Raw genomic sequence first — 25,502 nt, forward strand, 5'->3', positions numbered from 1 at the left:
GCGTGAACTAGAGAGAGAGAGGAATGAGAATAAGGGATAATAAGCCTGATCCCACAAGGTCAACAGAGCCATATGGCGTTCCATTATCAGAGATGCAGATGACTTAAGCGTGGCTCAGCTATTGAGATTCCTAAAACAAATATTGACCTCAGCCGGAGTCACCGCAGCCATCGGCCAACCTGCACTCCCACTTCCTGAGGATAAAAAAAAACGAATCTCTCATCTATTGAACAAATGTATGCAGCGGTCACAGCACATTATGTATTGTACATTTATCTGTGCCTAAACGATGTTTGCGGCTTCTGGCACACAATTTTCGTGATACCACGTAGATTCGGCAGCTGTTTGCATAAATGTATACCGGTGTTTAGATGTGGGATTTGTCCTTTATTGAACATTATAGCATGAGAAAGGCAAAGACAGCTACGCATCAGGAGTCAAAACAATCAAGCTGCTTTTGTTAGCATGATTTGTCTGCCATCTCCTCTCCGTCTCGGGTTTCTCTAATTGTTGTGGCACAAGTTGTTCTGCTGAATGCGTGAGTTGGGCTGGATGACGGTGGTGTGGATTAATTCAATAAAGCAGAGGACAGTGACGCAGGCTTCGCACGCCGTCCGAGCGCTCGTCTCTGTCGGAAGCAGGGAGAACAGAACATACAGGAAATATGCTGAATGTTTGCACGGACAGAGGTCGCTCGGATGACACCGATCCAGGACAGAAAAACAAACACGGGGTAATTCTGTACTTTACGCACACCAGCGGGAATCTACACAATTTGTCGACGAGAAGAAAGTCTTATCTGAAGTTTAGGGATTTCCCAACGTGATTGTAACTTAAGTCACCCTGACAGCACCTGCGATGGAAAACACTCCAGTCCCATGCAAACCAAGCAAAGTGGGAATTTCCAAAAGCATTAATGGCAAGAACATGACTCCCACAGTTCTGTGCTCCCAGAACATCTACACAGAATGTTCTAGAAAGCGCTGGAGATTGGGGATGTGGTGTCAAAATTTAACATCCCCCTGCCATGTAAAATAATGTGATGACCTCATTCGAGCACAGGTCAGATTGTGCGTAGATGGGAGAAAGGGGAAGAAAGTGTGTAAACAAACAGTACAATAGCGCTGGGAAAAACAGATGAAGCAAATCCACTTTAGAGGAAAAAAATGTCCTCTAAGCAGTTTGCGGAGGGGTTTTAAGAGATAATGCTCTTTTTCCACTCTTTTGGAGGCCACTTTGCCACCCCACGGTGCACCAGGTGACAAAGGCGAGGCATTAAAGGCTGTCGAGAGCAGAAGCCCAGGGGAGCGCACAGACTCATTGAGTATTCAGGAACAGTCCAAAACAATCTATTCAACGGGGTCTTCACCCAGAACACCCGAAGCAGAACACTGCATCAACAAAAAGATTGTTTCAAATGGTAGGGAAACATTTGGGTTCGAGTATGAATCTGAATCGATCCATGTATAGGGGTGCGAGGATGAGGATTGTTGATATCGTAATTGTTGTTTTAATGCACACTTTGCAAAACATGCAACATTCCTCGAGAACGCATGCTCTTATTGTGATGTAGCCTAGTTTAATGCAGCTTAAAATGACCTTAAAATCCAATATATGGGGGCAATTCTTAAAGGCCCTGTATGAGGTTTTGCTTCATAGGGTTAAGCAATATCACAAGCAAGGGTATGGTTTTCTTCCCAAATATCAGTGAGATTCCAAATGTGATGGATTATATTCAACAGTAAAATATAAAAAAAAGGGTATTGTGAGTCATATTTTTGACTCATTTTTTTTTTTTTTTTTTTGAGGGCCAACAAAAATGGTCAAAAACAAATTCACAGCAGAATCGTTGTGTCTCTGAGTAAAACACAGTGGTGTTTCATTACCACCATTACCAGCTATCCACTGACCTAAACCAGCACAAAAACACACTTAGCTAAATACTGTCTACATATTATTAAAAAAAATAAAAATAGATAATCCGCACTTCTACACACATAATAAGTCATTATTTTAAGTGTGGAAAAAACTGATATTTGTTTATATCACCCAAATCAGTCATCCTGAAATGATAATGTTTTCTGACGTGTGCAGGAGGGTGATAGAGCGAGATGAAGAGTATGTGTGCTGTTGTCCAGATGGCAAGGGGTGGCCAGTGGGGAATTGAGAGGTCAAGCACTTTGGCAGATCAAAGCCAAGGTCAGGTGGCAGTAGTGGCCATGTTCAAGGTGCACAGGGACTCAGAGGGCCTCAGATGGCTTCTCATTAGCAGTCAACTCAGGGGCCAGACCCCTGGGACCACCTTCTGAACCCATCCCAGCCTGAAACCCCTCCCCTCTGTCCACACACACAACAAAAGATCTCCCCCCACAGGACACCTCAGCCTGGATATAACACCGCTGACTCAGGGTCACAATGCTAGTTTGACAAAACACAGAAATCTGTCATTAACATGTTCGTGGAGATCAGGAAGTAGCAGATGACGCATGGTAGGAGCAAAGTAGCTGTGGTTAAGATTACATCATGAAATATGACAAAACTATCCTGTTAATGGACTTTAATAAGAGTAGACACCATATGTAGAGTGACATGAATGAAAACAAGGCTGTGAGAGACAGACATGCATGGGATATCAGCAGTTTTTAGAACTTAAGAACAAACAAAAGTTCTATCAAATATTCTATAACAAACAAAAAAATATATCTATCTATCTATCTATCTATCTATCTATCTATCTATCTATCTATCTATCTATCTTTCTTTCTTTCTTTCTATCTGTCAATCTATCTATCTATCTATCTTATTTGATTTGTTTGTGTTTTGTATTCAGCGTAATTGTTTTTTGGACAAATTTCCAGTGTTTCATTGGCGATCGATAACAAGAAAATGGTGTCTCGTCTGACCAAGGTCTGTAAACATTGATTCAGAAAGTTTAAACATCTAGTATTGTTTTATTTAAACCTACATAGCACTTTGATAAAATGGAACAGGTTTGTGACAAAGAGCACAGATGGACTTGCTATCTCTGAGACCTAAGGAAAAGAAAGAGCTAGAGCTGTTGAAGTTGGGTTTAGTGTTTTATTAGCATCGCAGGGGTCAATTAGCAAACAGAGTCTTGAGGCCTTGCACTGCTGTTTCTGGTTAAGCTGGAGAAAAGCGAGGTCGGGTCGGAGATGGAGGCTGTAATTGAAACATAAGGAGCCTCTGGAGTTTAAGCCTGAGGACAGTCCACTGAGCGGCAGAGCCTGAAGCAGCTGCAACAGTCACAATGTTCCTCACTAATGCCAGCTACACGGCTTCTGCTGCTGTGAAAGGAATAGTTCACCAAAAATAAAAATGTTGTCATTAACTATTCACCTTTGTGTCACTGCAGACCTATAACGGTTGACCACTGACGCCACGTGGGCAATTTTAACGATGTCCTTTCTGTTCCTTGAACATGGTAGTTCTGTCTATGGAGGGTCAGAGAGTGCTCAGATTTCATCAAAACTATCTTAATTTGTGATCCGAAGATGAACGAAGGTCTTATGGGTTTGGGTTTGGAACAACATGGAATGAGTAATTACTTGACCGCATTTTCATTTTTGGGTGAATTAACCCATTAAAGTAATGTTTACAAACATTTTCTAATTTTGTAATGCACATACAATGGATGTGTATGTAGCAATGCACTCAGTAGGACAAACTACAACACACTGCTTCAAAAGAATAGCCACAAGAGTGATAATAAAAACACTAACCAACACTGTCTGTTTACACTACACTACAAAGGTTTGGGATCAGAAAGATATTAATATTGATACTCAGTAATTTATAATGTTATAAAATATTTCTATTTCAAACACATTCTTCTTTTGAACTTTCTATTCAAAAAGAATCCTGAAGAAATGTGCCAACTCCACAAAACTGTTTTCAACATGGATAATAACCAGAAATGTTTCCTAAGCAGCAAATCAGCACATTAGAATCATTTCTGAAGGATCGCATGAAAATTCAGCTTCGCTTTGTCATCATGGAATAAATTACTTTTTAAAATATTCAAATATATTCACCAGAAAACAGTTATTAGTAATCATATTTCACAACATTACTGTTTTACTGTATTTTTGACTAAATAAATGCTAATTTCAAAAGCACTAAAAGCCCGAACTATTGAGCAGGAGTGTACAAGCAACTCCTGTCATGCATGTCAAGTTGAAAGTCAATCCATCAAATCCATCATCAGCCATCCATCAAATACTGCTTATTCATCCACCATTAGTAAGATGACTTAAAACAATAAGTAAATTTAAACCTTTTTCTGTATAGAAGAATGAACAACATATAAAGGTAGGAATGCCCACAAACTTTCACTGTCACTACAAATTACTGTAACCATCTTTTTTTTTAAACTGAGAGATGAGTTAATATTACTTTTAGAACAAAATGTAGAACATTCATTTTTTTTTGCACTAATTAAGGAATCAAAAAGAAATTACTTAAACATAACACAGGAAAATAAAAAAAAATGTACTTTGTACTACAAACAGTGTAATATTTCACTAAAAAGTTCACCAAATGGTCTTCCTCATTACACTGCTATTAGAATGTTACTTTAATGAACCTCTCTTACAAACAAATATGATGGACAGGAACTTTGAAGGACAGACATTTTAGAGTTTAAAAAGCAAATGCAAATTTCCGTCATTTCACCGCTGTCACTATCAAGACGCGGCAAAGGTTAACAATACCTTTCTGCTCGGCCCTCTCTTATTTGGCCTCTGAATGGGCTCTTGTGAGAGGATGGAGAAGTTGAAGAACTGGAGAGTGACCATGCATGCTCAACCTCCACTCCAGCCAAGCACCAGCCATTAACCTCCACCAATCACATTGACCTTGCTGTCTAGCCGGGGAAGAGGATAATTGGCTGGTTTAGAGAGAGGGAAAAAAAAGGCCCCGCTGCTTTTGGGATATGGTTCGAGCGAGCGTACTTCTGACATTCTCCGTCTGTGAATGGAATGTTCTGCATACAGATGCCTTTCTGCATTTCTGTTGCACTTTTGCTCTAATTAGACGCTGACACCATCAGTCAGATCAAACAGATGGCGCAGCCTGACTCATTTCCACTGATTACATAGTATCACCACCACAGACTGAGAGGGGCTTGATCTTGTGTCTTCAGCTGAATTTTGTAGAAATCATGCTCCGTGAGAGGTGCAAGCAAGTTGTGCAAAAACTGCTGCAGGAGTTAGAATGTTCACAGTCATAATCGTGAAGACACTCCTGCCAAACGGGATACGCGATTTTTTGAAAGTCTGACAAGTCAATCATTTCATTGAGTGCTAGTTCTTAACACTGCTTATAATACTTTGACATACAATCTTGACAATATAGACAAGAAAAAGAATATCACAGCATTAATTATTTATTTTAACTGTAGCCAGCAAATATTCTATTAGCCCCTGTTCTAATGGGTGTAGTTCACATTATTTTGTCCAAACCCTGTATAAATATAGTCAAGGCCAGATCACATTATTAAGCAGTATACTTCAGTTTTGACACAAATGCTTAGCATATGTTTACAGCCACAATCTTTCATAGTATACTTGATTTGACACAATCACACTAGCAATGCTAATCTTTGTGCTGTGTGTGTGCTATTTCCCTTTATAAGCAATGAAAATGTTGTGTGTATCTCTTAACTTCCTCACACAAGCACTTGCCAACATTGGCATCATTCGTTGTTGCTGTCTCTAGTAGTTTGACGTTGTTCTGTCTCATCCATTTAAATATCCATTTATAGGCTAGGCCAGTTTTCCCACCTAACTAATTGGTGCAAAACATTGAAGCGCATGTGCAACCTGAACATACAGTGTAAGAAAAATCTGGACATGTGTTATTCTGATGACCAAATTTATTTATACATGTGGCGTGTGTTGGCAGGGACCCTTTTTATAAGACTGTGATGACATGTTTCAATGTTCATCAGCATATTATATTTTCATTTATATATATATATATATATATATATATATATATATATATATATATATATATATATATATATATATTTATATATATATATATATATATATATATATTTATATATATATATATATATATATATATATATATACACACACACTTTAACACCAACACTATACTTTGTAGGGCTGGGATTTGACAGAAATTTCACAAATTTAATTCGATTCACGTTCACAAGCTTGCAATTCGATTCTCAATTCAGTGTAGATTATATATGGATATATATCAGGTACACATGCCAAATTTTCTCAATGAAAAGGATTATCTTAACTAATGCTGTAAAATATACATGACAGTCAGTTAGTACTACATTACTATAATATTGAAAGTTAAAACTTACTGATTAGCAAAATGCTCCTCTCTTCAGTTTAATTTTCTCTCTGACTAATGAGTTTATGGTTATTTTTTTCTAAGGTGACGTTACGTTTACAAGCTGTTATATTGACGTCTTTGCGCGGCTGAAACACTGATTGAGCGATTACATGAGACAGGATATGGATTGTAAAGTTGTACTCTTTCTTTTAACTAACCTTCGGATGTTTAGTCATGTTTATTTTGTGCTGAAGCTGGTATTAATGTGGAGGAGAGGATCAGTTCACGTGTGCCTCACAATCTCTCACTCCAAATTTAAACAGTGCCAAAAGGGCATTTATTGTTTGAATAATGCAATACAATGGATACAATTTGAAATCTAAGACTGTTTCATATTAAAAGTACCAAAGCACAATGCTTATTGTGATATACTGGATGGGAAGTGCCATTCAATGTCCCGTCGTTTAACTGAAAACAGGCAAGACTAATCGATTATTAAGATTTAAGAATCAATATTGTTTCGTAAAAATGAGAATTGATTAAAAAAATTTTTTTACATAACCCAAATACTTTGTATTATATTACCTGTGCATCAATAAAAAAAAAAATCTAGTTATGGTAATGTAAGGGTGTTTCTAACACAGTGTCTATGGGAATTATGGGAAATTTGACATTCTCTTCTGACTGCCGTTATTGGTTTCTCTCTCTTTTATCCTTGTTCCAGGAATGCCAGGAAAAAACTAGCATATGGGAATGCAAACAAATATATTTGTGGCATTCTACCACTGACCGCTATAGAAGTTTACCCAACTATGACAAAAATATATATGTACTTTTGGGTTTAAGTCACCTTTTTTTCTCTAACATGAGTTGCATTTTACCCCCTAGTGACAGTTGCATATAACTTTCAAATTGGTTGTGAAGCACTGTTATCCCCTGCGTATTCACTATGGTGAAATGAATGAATAATGATGAGTGACAATGATGAATATATCTACACAAATGACCTGACGAAAAAACTAACCAAAAAAAAAAAAAAAATACCTGGTAGGATAATAGCTATAATAGTAGTAATAATAATAATAATACAAATCCGAAATATTGAGAATAACGTTTTAGTGTAAAAAAAATTGCTTTTCATAGTTTCGATTAGACTACATCACGTCCTATTAGGTTGTAACATATGGCCTAGCCACAAAAGTTCAAATGTTTCACCGCAATCGAAGATCGGATACGAAATGTGAAAAAATCCACATCCACATCCATGCAGCTCCCACACTACTCTAAACTGGAAATGCATGAAGTCTACTCAGCCCTAAATGTTAACTCAAAAGAGACTCTAAATGCTCCACCAATGAAAGAAGCTAAGTATCGCTTCTGTAACTAATGAACCATTTACAGCATGAGGGCTTTTAAGGGATGGAGGAAAGTGTGTCGAAAAGCATATCTGAGAAGAGCTAGCAGCGAGAGATGTACCAATAAAGAGAGAGAGAGAGAGTTTTTCCTCACAAATGGACTCGAAGCCAGTTACCGTCAGCTCCAGTGCCCATGGGATAGCAGGTGTTGATTGGTGGCTTTCTGTGGCACCGCTGTAAGGGTACCTGTTGTCACGGTACTGGACGGAGGCGCGAAGCATGTCTCGGTGGAAAAGCCCAGAGGAGGTGTGAGGTGATTATGGGATGGATGGGGGAGGGAAAGAGAGGGAGAACTCCGGAGGGACGAGTGAAACAATGCTGCTGATGTGCTTGTGATTAGCTCAAGGCCCTGGCGTCTCATTAGTCAGCTTGTTCTCAGAAAGAGACGATGATTACTGATCAAGAGCACCAGAGCGAGCTAGAGAGAGAGATGACAAACTACAACAAACAAGGGTGGGGATGCATCAGAAAGCGTCCCTCTTGTCTTTCAGTCGGTAATGTCAGCTTCTGAGGGATATATGTGTGTGTGCATGCATCTTCCACTTTAGCGAGAGGCTAATTAAGCCCAGAGCCCAGAGCTGAGGGGACAGGAAGGGGAGTTAAGACAGGTTAATTGAACCTCCAGGGGGACGTTCACACCCTCCACATCTCACCTCTCCAGCATTCATCTCAGTACGAGACACGGCGACGCAGAATTACGAGCGTGACATCACTGGCCATGCAGATTCCCACATAGAGCTGCCAGGCCGGTCGAGTCTGAGCGCAGATTTACCATGGCTCTAAATCAAACTCTCTGCACTATCTGAGTGTGACACACAAAGGCTCCTCTGCCTACGGCGCTCAAAGTATCGATCCGATCTAGGGGTCAAAGGAAAGGGCTTGTCGGCATACAGGGAGAATGCAGAGAGGTTAACGGGTCACAGCGTACTGAAAGATCCGCTGCGGTGATACAGGTGGCACTCATATTATAGATCTCAGGGGAGCTGTTGAGTAAGGTGAGATGTATGTGACTCAGCGGTCTTCCAGTCCGACCAAAACACTCTAAAAGCTTTAATGCAGCATTTCTCAGATAGGAATGCTTAAAGAGGGTTTTATGGGTTATGAACGGTTCACATTTTGGTTTTGGGAGTCCCCAACAACAGGCTGACATGCATTTAAGGTAAAAAAAAATCTCTTTCATTGTCTTATAATATTCATTTATTTTAGCTTATTTTCTCAATGACTCGCAAACAATTCACTTAATAAATTTTCCAAACTCCTCCTCTGCGTGATGCTGATCTGAGGTGATTGGTACGACATTTCATTTCCATCTCATCATGCCTTTAATGCCTGATAAAGCACAGTGCTGCTTTGTGTACAGTGTTACAGCTATTTTTACCGCTCCAAAAGCAGCACCTAGTGGCAAAGGATGAATCAGCATTTTCAAAACCTGAGGGTAAAAAAGGATTTACCCTCTTAGTGCAGAGCACAGTGTATTCTCGACATGATGCTATAGACAGGAATCCACTACAGTGTCTGATGGAGGAAGTGTTCAAGTTTTCCCAGGTCTGTGCAGGCTACAAGTGGGCGGGCAATATGCTAATGATTCATGTTGACGTTGACATGAATTGACTTGGGATTTGTTTTAAAAATCGTTTTTTATACATGGTGCACTTTCAGATTTAAAACTTTCCAGGATGTTTTCAGCTGTGTTACACACTGCATGAAAGGTAATTTTCAAAAAACCATAGTTGGGCACTTTAAGAAACTTCTGATGCTGTGGAAAGATCCAGGCAAACGGGATTTTGGATGCGTCTCTGAAATTGGTCAATGGTCAATAAATGTCAACGGCAGTGAAACGCAGAGCATAAGAGTCACTTTTGCAAACTTTAGCACTTCTTTCGACAAACCACAGGCATTGAAATAATTGAAATTGATTAAATGTATATATATATTTTTTCTGTCTTGCAAGATTTATTCATAATTTTCCTGGTAAATGATTTAACAACTTCAGATTGTCAGATGTCCAATTAGATGGAGCTTATTTACTCTTTGAGTCACACACTGGCAAAGGCTTTAATATGACTTGTAATGAGGGAAATAATCAAGAAAACAAACTGCTACTATAAAAGGCAATTGGCAACAGCAGCGCTTTTAAAAGAAGACATAATAAGATGGAGCCATCAAGGCAGACGCATCTCAAGTCAGAGGTTCTTTGAAGAGCTCTTTTCTATCAGACACAGGGCTCTTTGTGATAAACAGCTCCAGCGTTTATAAAGCCCTCCTCATCGAGACAATGAGATTAATTCACAAGCGAATATGCACTGGGTGCTGAATAATCAGCTAAACATGCTGTCCTGAATGGACCTGGATTGGAAGAGAGAATCTGTGATCCTCTTGTAAGGTATCAGACAAATGCATGAAAAATTAATAATAAAGGTGTTGAACAATACTGCAAAATCTGACAAAGACCGAAAATCTATTGCTAGTTTCAGTGATAAAAATGTTAAATAAAAAAAAATATTTTTACAGTATCAGTGGTATCAGCTTGAAATCATGCATTTACTACATGCTTTTAATTAGCAGCATGCTACCAATACAGTTTGACCAACGACAGTCAAAGATGAATTACATAGCGTTTTAACAGCCACAAATGAGGACCATCTACACGTTTGTGACCTTCCAGACATGAGTACTGTATTGAGGATGGTGTATTTATGAAGGTAAAAGAATGCCTAAAAGATTTGCAAATGCAGGGAAATGTTGTGGAAGTACACACATAAGACTGTAAGGGTAAATTAAATTTGCTTGCTCAAGAGAAGCTTTGTAAAGGTGTAAATTGCGTTTCAAGTCACTAGGATAATTAAGTAAAGATCATGTTCCATATAGATATTTTGTAATTTTCCTACAGTAAATATATCAAAACTTAATTTTTGATTAGTAATATACATTGCTAAGAATTCATTTGCAACGAAGTCTTTTTTTCCCCCTCTGCACTTACAATTGACCGATCAGTAAGCCCCTCCCCTCGAACGCAGATGAGCCGAAGGCAGCGAGTATCAGTTGCTCAGGGAGCGGAACACAGACATCTTCAAGTTTCAGCACCATAGAGAAACACTGGAAGATTATGGTTTTAGTTAGCAATAATAACTCTGAAGTTAGTATCACTATAAAATTTTGATCACAACTACTTGAAAACTTAAAAAATGAATGGGAATGCATCTAAGTGGGAACGGGGAAACATGGTAAACAGACTTCTAGACAGTCAATGATTCTTTCTCCCATTTTCTCTTTTCACTTTTTTTTTGTTTTTTTGGTAATATCTGCCTGCAGGCGCTCCATGCAGTCAAGCGCATTATTACGAGACAACAATTAAGCAGGATGTGGAAGCCGGCACCTGGTCCAAGACATTCAGTGGCTTTCAGCAGCAGCTGACTGTACAGTGTCCTCCACGCCAGGTGGTCCTCCTTCAATGACATTAGCTAGTGACTCCAGGGTTAATAAAGAGCCCGCATTGGCCCAGTGTGCTTGCACAAATCCCATTCACTTAGCCACAGACACTGGCTCTTTAAATTGGCTGACCAAACAATGTGTTCTCCCAACACCCACATAAAGAGAGCTCAAACACACAATTTGGGAATGTTACTTGTCATCAGAAAGCATACAGGCTGTCTTTAAAATGTAAATACATCTTATGGATGTACTGCTGGAGCAGCTGTATGTTGTACTTTATTCCTACACCATCTGGGCTCCTTTCCTGCACAATTACAGTGTTGCGGTAATGCAAACCTATCTACAGTATATTTTAATACATTGATGCTTAGATTGTTTTATGTTTGTTTACATAATCATAAGATAAATTAACCAAGCAGCATGCCATCTAAATCAGAAGATTTTAGCTTCTGTGTACAATTTAATTATATTTGTGCTTTATCAAAATTAAAATATAAAAACGCAATATGTTTCAGGGATTGAGAATTGTGATCCAACTATGTTACCGTGATGCTAAATTTTGAACTGTGACATATTTAGAGAAATCTACCAGTCAGAAGTCTAAATGTTTGTTTAAATCACTATGGCTTCATTTATTTGATGAGTTTGCGATCTGTACGTTTTTGTTTTATGTTTTTGAAAGAAGTCTCTATTTATTTGATCAACAATACAGTAAAAACTGCAATATTGTGTAATATTAGAAAAATTTGAAATGTTTTCTGTTTTAAATTATTTTACAAAGTAATTTTATTGTGTGAACAACACACACGCACACGCACACACACACTCACACACACACTCACTCACGCACACGCACACGCACATACACACTCACACACACACACACACACACACATCCTCACGTCTCAGCTTTGTGCACCAACCGTGAATAAGACTCATATACATGACAACAGCTATAGATCTGTAGTGGCTCTGCCACAATAATTAAAAGGCTGTATGAAGCGTTTGAAACCAAGACGTGCAAATCACAATAAAATGCTAAGTGCTCCCATTTCAGCAACATGCTGCATTGTCTGGCAAGCAAAAGAAGCAGCAAAAATAAAACCAATCACAGACACGTAATGAACTTCCAAACAGGCGCTCAAAAGTGAAAAGGGTCTCTGGTTGAGGCACTACCTTATAATCAGCATTTCCTAAACAAGCAAATTAACAGAAATCACAGGGAACGTTACGGGATTATTACAGTTCTGATGGAGGAACGTTAGCAGAGCTTAGCCCTTCACCAAGCAAACTGCACTCTTCTACTTCACAATGTAAAGAAGCTCCATTTCCACATCAAAGCCAGACTGGAGAAAAGCAGGATGCACACTTTTATGTCGCTCTGTGGTTTTTGCTGTTGTTTTGTTTATTCGCCCATCCTCTTCGCAGAGACTCCGTTTTGTGTGAACATGCAAATGAAGAAACACAAGGACATCCTTTAGCTCAGAACAATCAGGGGCAGCGCGTGGAGGAGCCGTCTCTGCCTTTGAACTGTTTAAAGTGGTATTAATGGCCAACTTATAAATAATCAACTAATTCCTCTTTAAAGATATCCGCCAGTGGGGCACTGGAGACAGAGAGCGCTGTAGGCTTTAAAGAAGCAGCCCCACACCAAAGCTCTGCATACTCAGAAAAACGACCCTTTGCAGCTTGCAAAACATGCAAAAAAGTGTTTTAATTGTATACATGTTGCAGGTTGCAGAGTTCTTGCATTTACTTTACAAAAAACTGTAAGTTTGTACAATTACACAGCATGTAGTAGATTGTGTACTACAGTTTTGATCATGTCGATCATTTAGAGACCTTAGAAATTTGAGTATTAAATATGATAAAGTTGCTTTTATAGGGTTAAATACTTTTCCTGTGCTCATACTTAATACCCAAGAATATGATCCAATAAAAAAAGGCCTTTATACACCTCTACTTTATTTGTTGTAGTGTGCTATTATTTTAAAATTAGTGTCAAATCTGATTTACAAAAACAACAAAAGAAAAAACATATCATGGGACGTACAATATAGTCGGCGGCTTATATGGTGGCTGACATTTGAGTGACATTTAGGGAAGAATTGGATATGTGTGGCATTAGAGAGGATAAGCAGTCTTCATTCAGACCTGGAGAGCCAGAAATGAGTGAGCGAGCTCTGGGAGATTGAAGGGTAATCAGAGCACTGCTGATATTCACCGATTGAAGACTCTTTCTCACCATTGGAGGATTTCAGTATCACAAGAGCACTAGAGGCAGTATTCTTATCAGCAGCGGCCTCAGACAAAGAAGCCCCCCGAATGAGAGATGAGCTTTAACGAGGGCCGCCGCTGAACAACCGTGACGATTAGCGAGAGGAGAATCAGGCATGCGTGAAGACGCAAACACAAAGATCCAAAACCCCTCTCCCGCAAACAAACGCGTATACATCCTGGCACGATGGCACGAGCCTTGAGACGCCAGAGATCTTTTGAGAACAACCATCGTGTGAAGAATACCTCCGCTGCCGCAGGCAATCTCATTCTAATGAGCCAGAAACAAAACACAAACAAAACAAAAGCAACAGTGCTCTGGAAACACGCGCTCTCGTACATTCAAATACTCCCACACTTAAGTGCCCAAGCTTGCCAGAATTGCTCATTATCACTCCGTTTACAAAACTATAGACAAAGCGCTAGAGACAGAACCCACACACCGCTCATCAATGCGAACGCATTCATTGTGCACATGGGCGACAAACAAAAAGCGGAGCGACATCCATTTGGATAACCTGAGAGGGCTAACAGCTTTCTCTCAGAGTTGGCAGACTGAGGAGGGAGGAGAAGAAAGTTCATTAATTAAACAGGGCTTGGGCAGACAGATGGAAGCGCTAGCTGGATGCTAATTACTCTGAGAAGACGAGCAGGTTTAACACTCGTCCTCCCCTCCTCCGCCATCAATCACAATTAGCACGGCTCCGAAACGTCCATCCTGCTCAATGGACCAACAGCAGGAAGAGCGAGAGACAGAGATAAAAAGAAACTATGATCAGCTACAGCGCTTCATACCCGTTAAGAGATTTTTCCTTGGGTATAGATGGGAATGTCACGCGGCAAACTTATCAGAGAAACTTTTCTAGTTACCGAATACAGCTTACAATCAACTAATGTGTTTACACTACCATGACAACAAAAACTACCAAAACTACAGTAAAAATGGCAAATACTGTTTTCTCTTTGAATATATTTTATTTATATTATTTTTATTTTTCCTGTCATCAAAGCTGAATTTCAGCACCATTACCCCAGTCTTCATTGTCACATGATCCTACAGAAATCCTTGTAATATTTAATTAATGAATGAATATCCATTCTAATATGCTGATTTGTTTCTCAAGAAACATCATTATTATTAATGTTGAAAAACCTTGATGCTTTTTACCACAATTCTTTAATAACCATTAAGTTAAAAAGAACAACATTTTATTAATATGGAAATGATTTGTAACCATGTATTGTCACGTTTGATCGGTTTCATGCTGAATAAAAGTATTAATTTCTTTTAAAGTATAATTATTTTTTATAATAGCAACAAAATGTATTTTACAATTATAGATATATATACATTTTTTTTTTTTTTTACTATAAATAAATAAGGTTAACACTCTTGCAGTTTAAATCTAGATTAAAGACCCATCTCTTTAACCTGGCTTACACATAACACACTAATATGCTTCTAATATCCAAATCAGTTAAAGGATTTTTAGGCTGCATTAATTAGGTAAACCGGAACCGGGAACACTTCCCATAACACCCGATGTACTTGCTACATCATTAGAAGAATTGCATCTACGCTAATATTAGTCTGTTTCTCTCTTATTCCGAGGTCACTGCAGTCACCTGGATCCAGTACGAATCCAGACCAGATGGTGGTTTTTTCTCCATTCTGTCACCGATGGAGTTTCGGTTCCTTGCCGCTGTCGGCTCTGGCTTGCTTAGTTGGGGTCACTTCATCTACAGCGATATCATTGACTTGATTGCTAATAAATGCACAGACAGTATTTAAACTGAACAGAGATGACATTGAATTCTCACTGAATTCAATGATGAACTGCCTTTAACTATCATTTTGCATTACTGACACACTGTTTTCCTGATGAATGTTGTTCAGTTGCTTTGACACAACCAGTTTTGTTTAAAGCGTTATATAAATAAAGGTGACTTGACTTGACTATAGAATTGGTAAAACCATCAATGTCCAGTGTATTGAAAACATGATGTGTGTGTAGAACATTTATTTTTAAAATCAAATCTACACCATTCCTTGGAGGCAATCGTTTCCCCATTGTTTCACTTTTAATACAGTAGTCTCCCATCTGCACAAAATAAACAACAACAGCACCACAGAAAACACTATGGCAGAGTGCAAAAACATAAACTAGCAGGTGCCCACAGGAGCTGCTCTCACGCTTACAGGCGCTTTAGTAACGTCACTCCTGAGGGAGCATTAATAAAGGAGCAAGCTCTGGGTAACTCTACCGCACACACACACACACACACACACACACACACACACACTCGCTGGGGGGATCCCACCCTGATCTGGCAATGGCTCCTCCATTCACAATAGTAGCAGAACATAGACAGATGTCAAGCATGAATGCCTAATGGAGTGCTAGTGATTTCTTTTTTCCATTTTGTGTGGGAGGAGAAGGAGGTTCAAGTTTAAATGTAGATTGTCAAATTCAATCACATTGGCCGCAGATGTTCTGTGATGCAAAAGATGCTGCTACAACTTAAGCAAATTTTTAAATGATATACTGTCCTTAATAAAGCGACCATTGCTATTATTAACCATTGCATAAATAGGAGACTACTTTGAGGCAAACTATACTGTTTAAAAAATAATAATAATAATCTTGATTGGAACCTCTCCATTCAACAAAATGCTCTTCATAATGAAAAAAAGATTTTTTAGATTTTTTAAATGTTCTTCACTAAGAAAAATAGAAAAGTCCTTTGGCGAACTAAAATATTTCTTCATTCTTAAAAATAAAGTTTCTTAACTGGCATCTATGATTCCATGAACAACATTTAACAACCATGGAACGTCTGTATTGGAACTTTTTGCTGAAATATTCTTTGGGGAACCAAAAGTGGTTCTTCTTGTGCTGTGCTATGAAAGCCCCTTATTTGGATCTTTATTTTTAAGAGTCCTGAATACCCCGTCAACAACTCAGAATTAGTTTTGCAACACAAAAATGTCTTTAGAAAGTGTAAAAATCAAGAAAAAATGTGCTTAGAGAGGAGGAAAACAGGAATATCATCAAGTGCATATTTCATTTCAGGTTGATAAAGTATGAAGAAGTTTGACCCAGTAGCATGCTGTACTCATATCGAATTAGACACGACTCGATGACCCGGGAGTCTTCCTGCTCCCTGCGGAAATTTGATTAAAAAAGCTATTGAGGATTCCGAGCATGATGATGATGTGCAGAAAAGAAAGCCCAGCCAGAGCCAAGACTGGATAAACATGAAGTACACGAGATTCATGCACACACCTATCACATCTGCCACCTGTTTTTGTCCTATTTTGTTGTTCTGTCACGGAGTTGTTTACTGACATGTGTTTAAGTCCTGGCTTTACCATAAGAGAAAATCCCCCACGGGCACTTGTGTGTGTGTGTGTGTGTCACTACTCTTTGTTCCAGGCATCACAAGCAGCAGGAGGGTTAGAGAGAGAGAGAGAGAGAGAGAGAGAGAGAGAGAGAGAAAGAGAGAGAGAGAAGAGTAATGCTATGAGTCATTGAGTGTTAGAAAGAGAGGGTGGGTGGCTGGGTGGGTGGGAGAATACTTGAGTATTTCATATAAAGAGGCAGCAGTGAGACGCCATATGCCATATGGACAAAACTGACTTTCCACTCACGGCTGGGCTTGACAGGCCTGTGGATGGGAGCCCCCTTGAATGTGTGTGTGTGTGTGTGTGCGTGTGCTAGTTACAAGTTACTGAACACTGTGCAGTATATACTGCCAGCAATTTGTGAAAAAATAACTGAAACCGTAAGTAATATTTCACACAGTAGAACACTACAACATGTACACACACACAGGCACACACAATATCAAAAAGCAATTGCTGGAAGAACAAGAAAATTCTATACAACTTGTTCTTTAAAATTACACTTTTAAAATTAATTTGGTCTATTTGAATTTGTTCATTCACTATATGCAAAATGCCTTATTAAGCCAGTACATTCTTCATATATATATATATATATATATATATATATATACTTCTGTATTGAACTTCTCCATTTCTGCACCATTATGATCACTAGAATGAACAGTTAAGAAACCTGAATAACTAATAATTCCTTATTTTCCTAATAAGGATACGCCACAACCTCTGAAGATGTTATTCTTGGTTTTCTGTGAAGGTAAATGTTTTATATCTGAAATATTTTTTATCATATTTATCATTTGGTAGTGGCAAATAGTGAGCCAAGAAATCAGCCATCAAATTAGAAATGGAAAGCAAAGACAAGTGCAGTATGGAGGCACGTGATTCAAAACCCAGTCTTGAATGTGTGCAGGGCTGGACAAGAAGAGAAGGACAGAGAGGGATTGCTGGGAGAGAGAGTTGGCATAACTCTGTGATCTTAACACACTGGACTTTGTCAGGACCTCCAGTAACAGCTGGCGAGTTGGGAGACCCACTGAAGTAGACGGGGAGGGGGACTCCATTTGGAGAAAATGCCACAACATTATTTGAATGCTGTTATCTACTATTATACTATGTTGGCCTATTATTGCAGTATCATTAATTTCATGGCCTCAAACATCATGCAAAAAAGCTGATGGGGTCAGTGGGACGGCCTCTTCCAGTTTAACTAAGTGGTTCTTTGCTAGAATAGTCTGCAATGTGTCGACAGTCAAATGTCAGACTCTGCAACACAATGCAATAGAGGAAGTAGGCTCAACCCTGACACACATTTCAATATAGCGCATGGATATTCTGATTTAATAAGCAACTAATATGAACACAGTCAGATCTGTGCTATATGGGCGGATGGCCACAATGACAAGCAAACAATCACATTCATAATCCTCATTCTAAATCGCTGGTACTTGTATTACGGTCTACATGAGACCACATCCTCAACTTACCCTCAAATATCCATCACGGGTGCTAAAAGCTGAATCGTGCATGACTGACGGCGGGCAGGAACAGATTATGGCTATTGATTGGTGCCTAGAGATGGATCTGAGCCAGGAGGAGAGAGGGAGTAACTCCATCGATTCTTGTACAGCACAGCTCAAAGACTGAAGGTCAGTGAATCTCTGCTTCACTTCTTAAAGGCCACTGGTCTGCCATCGCCAGCCCCATGTGGACTGGAGCATGTCTACTTCACGCAGAGACTGACAGAAAGAGAGTGAAGAGACGGTGACACACTGACCTTAGACCAAGGAAGGGCTCAGTGGTAAAAGAGTTAAACCGACTGCTCACTTGTCAACTCTACATAACTCAATGATGTGTGATGTCACACACATGGACAGCTGACAGCAGCGGTCTTTGACCTGTATTGCAACAGGACATCTTGCAAGTCAAAGCAAAGCTGGCTGAATTAGAAAAAACAGCACAGCGCAAACATAAACTATTACCATAGACAGCATCTGAAGACCTGTTCACACCCAGACAAACATTTGGTGTGACAATTCACACAATAAACTATTTCATTTGAATGAAGGCTGCTAATGCTGTTACATGTGATCAGACTGACAGGAACATTTCCCTGAGACGTGGGTGGAACTCAAGGACTGCAGATTACTATAATAATCTTTTATCTATTTAAATAACTCAAATCATTTAAAACTTCATTATTAAATTGGAGTTTATCCCGACTAAAATTTTTTATTTACGAACAATTCTTAAGAACTTTTTTCCCAAGAGGTCAAATTCATATTTTTAGAACAATCTTAGATTAGAAAATATTAGAACATTGTTAAGAAATCTCTGGGAATATAAAATATTCATAACTTCATTTGTAAGAAAATAATACAAATAATTTTATGCTTAAAGAAATGATGAGTATTCTGCTAAAGCCCCTTCACACTGCACATTGGTCCACGAAAATTGCCAGAGTGCCTTCTGAGTGAACGCGAATACGTCCCGAAACAAAAACCAGAACCAATGCAGAAAAGAGTGTGTCTTAGTGATGATGCACATTATCGCACGACTCTTTTAACATTTTTATTTTTTAAAGCAGAAAATATGTGCAAACTGTAATGAAGCGGAGATCAGGTAGCTCCTCACTATCTGTGCTGAAGTTGTGATCGTTCACTAGCTTAAGTGAAACAGATCATGTCACATTACATGTCACATGTCTTTTAAGGGATCCTTACGGGATGTGTGTGAACGCATACACAGATTCTGGAAAATCACTGGCAGAGTGAATGAACCAAAATCAAAGGATCAGTGACAGTGAACCGCAGAGGAAGAACCTGGAACTGCATCGCATTTTTGTATTTATGTATTGGGTGTTATCTGATATACATAACAGCAAACACAAAAACATAAAAGGCTGTTTGAAAACATGTTAATAATGTTCGACTTCCTTTCTTCTCCATGACAAGCAAGTGTCAGAAAAGTTACATAGCGCTTTGTAAATATGCAATTTCATTCAGCTATCTGCCATTTTTTACTAAATGGTCTGAGAAGACGAATCACATGCAGAAATCATGACTGAATTTTTGTGCAGAACAGGCCTTGACTTGCTGTAGTATTTGTGGTATAAGGCAATGTTTTTAAACATGGTCATATGCACATTTTTAGTCAATGTAAATGATGTAAAAAAAAAAAAATCAAGTGGAATTAGTCTGGTGTATATCATTTAGACATGTTATCCTTCTGTTACAACATTTGCCTCTGTTTTAAAGCTTGTCATTATTCACTGCCATTACATGGACGAGAACAAGTGGGACATTATTTTTTATCTCTCCTTTTGTTGTGTGAAAAAGAAAGGTCATATGGCATTAGAACAACAATAATGACTGAATTCTCATTTGTGTGTGAACAATCCCTTCAAGAAAGCCCAATCAGCTCCAGAGCAATAAGGAGAATGTCAATAAGAGTGAGAACATGAAGGAACAAAAGGCTCATGTATCAGCTGAAGATGAATTTTCTTCATTTATTGATCTTGTAATATATCCTAAGTTTCCCTTCGCAGGGCTTCGGCATGGACCACTTCAAACTCGCAGCAGCTGATGAATCAATAATCAAGACACATTATGCGCACTGTGAAAGGTGTCAGCAGGAGCGGGGCTCACCATTCAAACTAAGCCCTTTGGAAAAGCGTAATCCCAGAGCCGGGCGGGAGAGAGATCCATAGATTAACTCTGAACATTCACCTGCATACACGGACAATAGAAGGCAAGGGTGTGGGACAGCGCAAGGCACGGGGTAGACTGCAGTGCCCCATGCCAAGCACTGGTGGTCATTTCACCAAAACCCATCCAATTAGAGCTGAGTGATGGTGTAGCCTGCTGGAGGCCCCTCCATCTCTGCGGCAGGGCCAGAGAGAGACACCTGCTTTTATCAGCCTGTGCAGGGAACATGAGGACTCGCTTTGAAGAAATATTCAACTAATTACACTGGAGCACCAAGCACAACAAGCGGGAAGATTGCAGAGACCCCGACCATTGTGAAGCAGAAAACTCCAGAGAAGATTTCATCTTTCAGATTGTGAGGCAAGGTCATTGTTCTGACGGGGAGCGACAGACTGTAAGAGAGAGAAGAAGTGTTTTCCTCCCTGATGTGTGAGGCAGATCTGTTTTTGGATGAGAGTGTAAATGGTTCGAACCACGCTCAATCTGACCATTCAAATCTGGGCCGCATTCGAATGTGAAAATAAACTGGATCTGCATCAGATTTTTCACAATGTGACTTCAGTGTGAACAGCCAGGATGAAACCGAAGTGACTTTCGGTCATGATTTGAGAGCCTGACATTTTCCAAGGTTCCTTAAGACATCATTCGGTTATTTAAAACAATAGCGTTGAGGTGCATGATGAAACGTAATTGGCTCATCTGCGTTCGAGGGGAGGGGCTTACCGATAGGTCAAGTGTTACTCATTGATTTGATTTTGAGATGCGGGAGGCGGGTCTGAATGTGAGTTTGCAGTCGACAGTAAGAAAGGAGAGGAGTTTAGGCAAAATAAATGATTGGAGGAGCCTGGAATGCATTACCAGAAAGAAAAATTTTGCAATTTTATTGTTAGCTAAAACTAAAACTATTAAAACACATTATTCATTTAAATGAATTGGAAATTAAATATAAATATATTACATAAAAACCTAAACTAAATGAGAATTTGAAATGTTGCCTTTGCAACTATCCATGGTAAAAGCTGAAAATACTCAAATTATGAACTGAAAAAAAAAAAATACTATTTAGAAATACAAAAACAAAGCAATAAAAATGACAAAAGCAAATTTCTAAAACTTAAAAAAAAACTTTTAAAAATAAAAGATAATTCAAAATATGAATAAAAATTATATTAAATAATTAATACTAAATTATCACTGCAAACTGAACAATTAATACTAAATAAATACTAATAGTCAATTCACCGGAAGATAGAGTTATGACATGTTGATCAAATATATATATATACATGGTTTACTACCAATAGGATTAATAACGTTAATAAAATTATTGCATTAATAAAAAAAAAACAAAAAAAAAACTAACAAACATAAGATACATTTTCATTTACCGCTAACTTGACAAAACAGCCCTGTCTGTTTACCCTCATAATGAATCACTATTGTCTTACACATATGGGTCAGTATAGGAGCAGTATATGAGGAGGTGTCTGACATGGGACAAACTTCATATTTCACAACCTCAAACCAACGACAACATGATTTGGAATCAGGCCTGTGTTGTGAACTTGGACAAAGAGATGGGAAACACACACACAGTTTTGTGTGAGTGTAAGAGGTGACTGTCGAGCAGATGTTCATGTGACGGACAGATAAGAGACAGTGGTGTAGAAGCAGCACCCAAAAGCAGATCAATTATTCATAGAGACAGATCAAGTCATTGCAGGAAGCTGTGAAAGCAGAATATCCTTAATGGCCTTTCACACCCTTTTCACTAGAGACAATTAACAGTCACACACACACCCACTCACAATAATGATCACAATGACGCAATATCACTGCAGATAGGAAAGAAAGAGCAGAATGAAAAACCAGACAATATCTACTTATAATATGTTCCGCATATCACTACAGGTGTTAAATAAACTTAAAACCCAGTGCTATAGGAATACCTGACTGTCAAAATACATCGCTAATCTGTAAAATTAATGTCATCAGGCAAGTGTTTTTCTCACTTACCCACACTACCATTCATAGTTCTGGTTGATTAAAGTAAAAATAAAAGAAATATAAAAGAAATAAAATATGACTAGGCACTTTATCCTCGGATACCAAAATTATTTCCTGTCAAATCAACAAATTATGATCATATTTTTTATTTTTATGGAAATAAGTCAGCTGAACATTATTGTGAAGTAATGACCTTTTATGTCAGCATTCCTTTTAGCTCTCATTTTGTGAAAATTACCAATGACTTTACGAAATGAATTACCAAATTACCCTTTTCCCCCATATAGCAGTTTTTCTAAACAAGACAATCAGTGGAGAAGGGAAGAAATTCTACATGCAGATAAAAAGGATATGAGACAAACAATTGACAATTGATTCTTGGCCAATGAATTATTGAAAATGAATAGACACTCAAGGTGTAAGGCTTCCACAATTCAACTTGGAAATTGATTTGTAATAATTCATCAGCTGGAGACAATTATAGAAAAGAGACAGCAGGTCTGTTTCAATCTTCTCCCTAGAAACTATGTACTACCAAGGCATTTCTAGGGCCATTCCAGTGCACTCAATCTTTTGCTCCCTAAAAACTCCCAGTATACACCATAAAAACATTTACTTACCGGGAAAAGATGCCACGTCTTTGCCAGAAATGGATGAGCTGTTCTTTAAACAGCAACAACAAACAACAACACACAATGCCAAAAACAGAGTCTCTCATACTGTGTTACACAGCAATGGTGTCTATAAATACTATAGATATATATTAACAAACAACCTCATTAATCATATCAGTGATATCAGTGTCAATTTTCAGCAGAAGTCATGTTCAACAAAAGATTAAAAGCATTGAGAACTACAGAGTGGAATGAGACATGTTCAGAGTGTGTTCTACCTACAAGCACAAAATGAGTGTCAAATCACATACAGAACGCTGTGATCTCCCAACCATAACGTTGAAGGATACAAACTCTGGTATAGTGGCAGTCGAGACTTCACAGCCCTGCTGGCATTGATGCATGTGGCCCGCACCAGACTTGGCAACAGCGTCCCAGTCACTATTGCCCCGTCGAACAGAGGCCCAAAGAATGGAACCTGGTTGAGACAGAGCAAATAATGAAGCAATATTGTTTTAAGTTTTAAATGCAAAATCAATTTACATGAATTCTCAACCCCATGTTGCATGTAATACATGTACGGGACAAATTAATCTAGTGGATGGATAATGCATCAGTTTCATTTGCCAAGGCTCGCGTTTCTCGAGTGGATGAAATGAGAGTTATTTGGGTGGAACAGCAGATAGCAGTGTTACAGCTGAGGGAATTTCACTAATTGCAGCTGGTGACATGCTGCAGGAGCCATACATCCGACAGCATCCAGGCCACTCGACACACAGCAGTCAAGTCTGGGAGAGCTGACGTGTTTGCGAGAAATTACAAATGATGCACGCTCGGTTTCTCTGGGGATCTAGCGGCAGACGCAGGAGGAGGAAGATGAAAGGCAGCTTGACCGCGATGAGAGTGGCGTGCCGACAGTGCAGTAATGGACTTCCAGCATTAGTGCTTTCAGAGAAGAGACAGGAAGAGATACCATCCAGTCCTTCCAGCCACAATTGACATCTCATGACAATCAACGAAACATCGCACATCCTGACGAAGAGCTTAAGACGCCTCGGGAGAGGCATTTCACGTAATATATGAAAATCTGGTAAATAATGGTGGACGACTGTGGTTTGTAATGTAATGTAATGTCATTATCTTCATGACGAGGGACGTACCTGAGGTTTTTTCATGATCTGAACAAAGAACATGTGGTTTTTCATGGGGTAGATGATGATGAGGACATCTCCGAAGTCGGTGGGAATGATTCCTCGCCTGTAATCCCGCGTGTGCTCCGACCACACGATGTGCACTTCATCGTTTCCCAAGTGACGAAGCTATGACCAATCAGAGGCAAAAGCATCAATAAATCTGACATGCAAACCAATCAAATACTGTCAACATTACTCAGGAACATTATGAGGGCTGCACATCAGGGGAAAAAAACAATTACAGATAATCATTTTACACAGTGCATGTTTATTGAATAACAAATTCGAAAGACATTGCACAAAATAAAGGTGCTTCACGATGCCATAGAAGAACCTTTTTGTTTAAATGGTTCCATAAAGAACCTTTAACATCTGAAAGAATGAGACTTCTTCAGATTATGAAACTTAAGAAAGACATGGTTCTTTAAAGAACGTTTGACTGAATGGTTCTTTGTGGAACCAAAAATGGTTCTCCAATGGCAACACTGTGAATAACCTTTTGAAGCACCTTTAATTTTAAGAGTATGTAAAACTACCGTGGTCATCAAATACAGGACTCTCTCACAAACATGTACATTTTCTTCATGATCAACTATAATTCCAGAAAGACTGTACATTTATTTTAGTACATAACAGCTGAAATTATTTTGGGAATTTTCAATCTCAAGTCAGATGAGCTACTGAAATTGGGTTCATTATGTTTCAACCATTTAAACAAATTGACTTTAGCCAGAAAATTGGACAGATTGTCATTTTTACATAAAAATATACATACATTTGTAGGAAATGCATTTTTCGGAAGATAATTTTTGGGACCTCAGGAACATGAAATACATGGGCGCTGAGAGTTTGATTAACATGTAGCTCTAATGTTGAAGCACCAGCAATCTTTTGCAATGATTAGTTTAATGTTGTACATGAGGAAAACTATATCAGAACAGTGGGCTCAGAGGTGTGCTACTACTAGCCGACAATCCTGTAAAGGCTTTTATATTCAGACAGGAGACGTTAAAACAATTACCAGTGGAAATTGGTTCTAGTATGAGTCAGTTCTGATTCAGATATCTAGAGAGCATTCTGGGAATGACGACTTCTGTTAATGCTGATAACCTTGA

General features: G+C 38.7%; 1 protein-coding gene across 5 annotated transcripts in view; it reads right to left on the reverse strand.

Annotated features, from left to right (window-relative positions):
* The window catches only part of LOC127976228 (ral GTPase-activating protein subunit alpha-2), a 154,197-nt gene that overhangs the window by 9,634 nt on the left and 119,061 nt on the right, over positions 1–25,502 (reverse strand). For all 5 annotated transcript variants that reach the window (XM_052580507.1, XM_052580506.1, XM_052580508.1 and 2 more), the window contains 2 exons: positions 24,355–24,513; positions 23,545–23,672 (listed from right to left, as the gene is read on the reverse strand). In XM_052580507.1, coding sequence (XP_052436467.1) covers positions 23,545–23,672; positions 24,355–24,513 — 287 coding nt within the window. The remainder of the gene's footprint in view (positions 1–23,544; positions 23,673–24,354; positions 24,514–25,502) is intronic.

The sequence above is a fragment of the Carassius gibelio genome, chromosome B17, assembly GCF_023724105.1.
Source record: "Carassius gibelio isolate Cgi1373 ecotype wild population from Czech Republic chromosome B17, carGib1.2-hapl.c, whole genome shotgun sequence".
NCBI lineage: Eukaryota > Metazoa > Chordata > Actinopteri > Cypriniformes > Cyprinidae > Carassius > Carassius gibelio.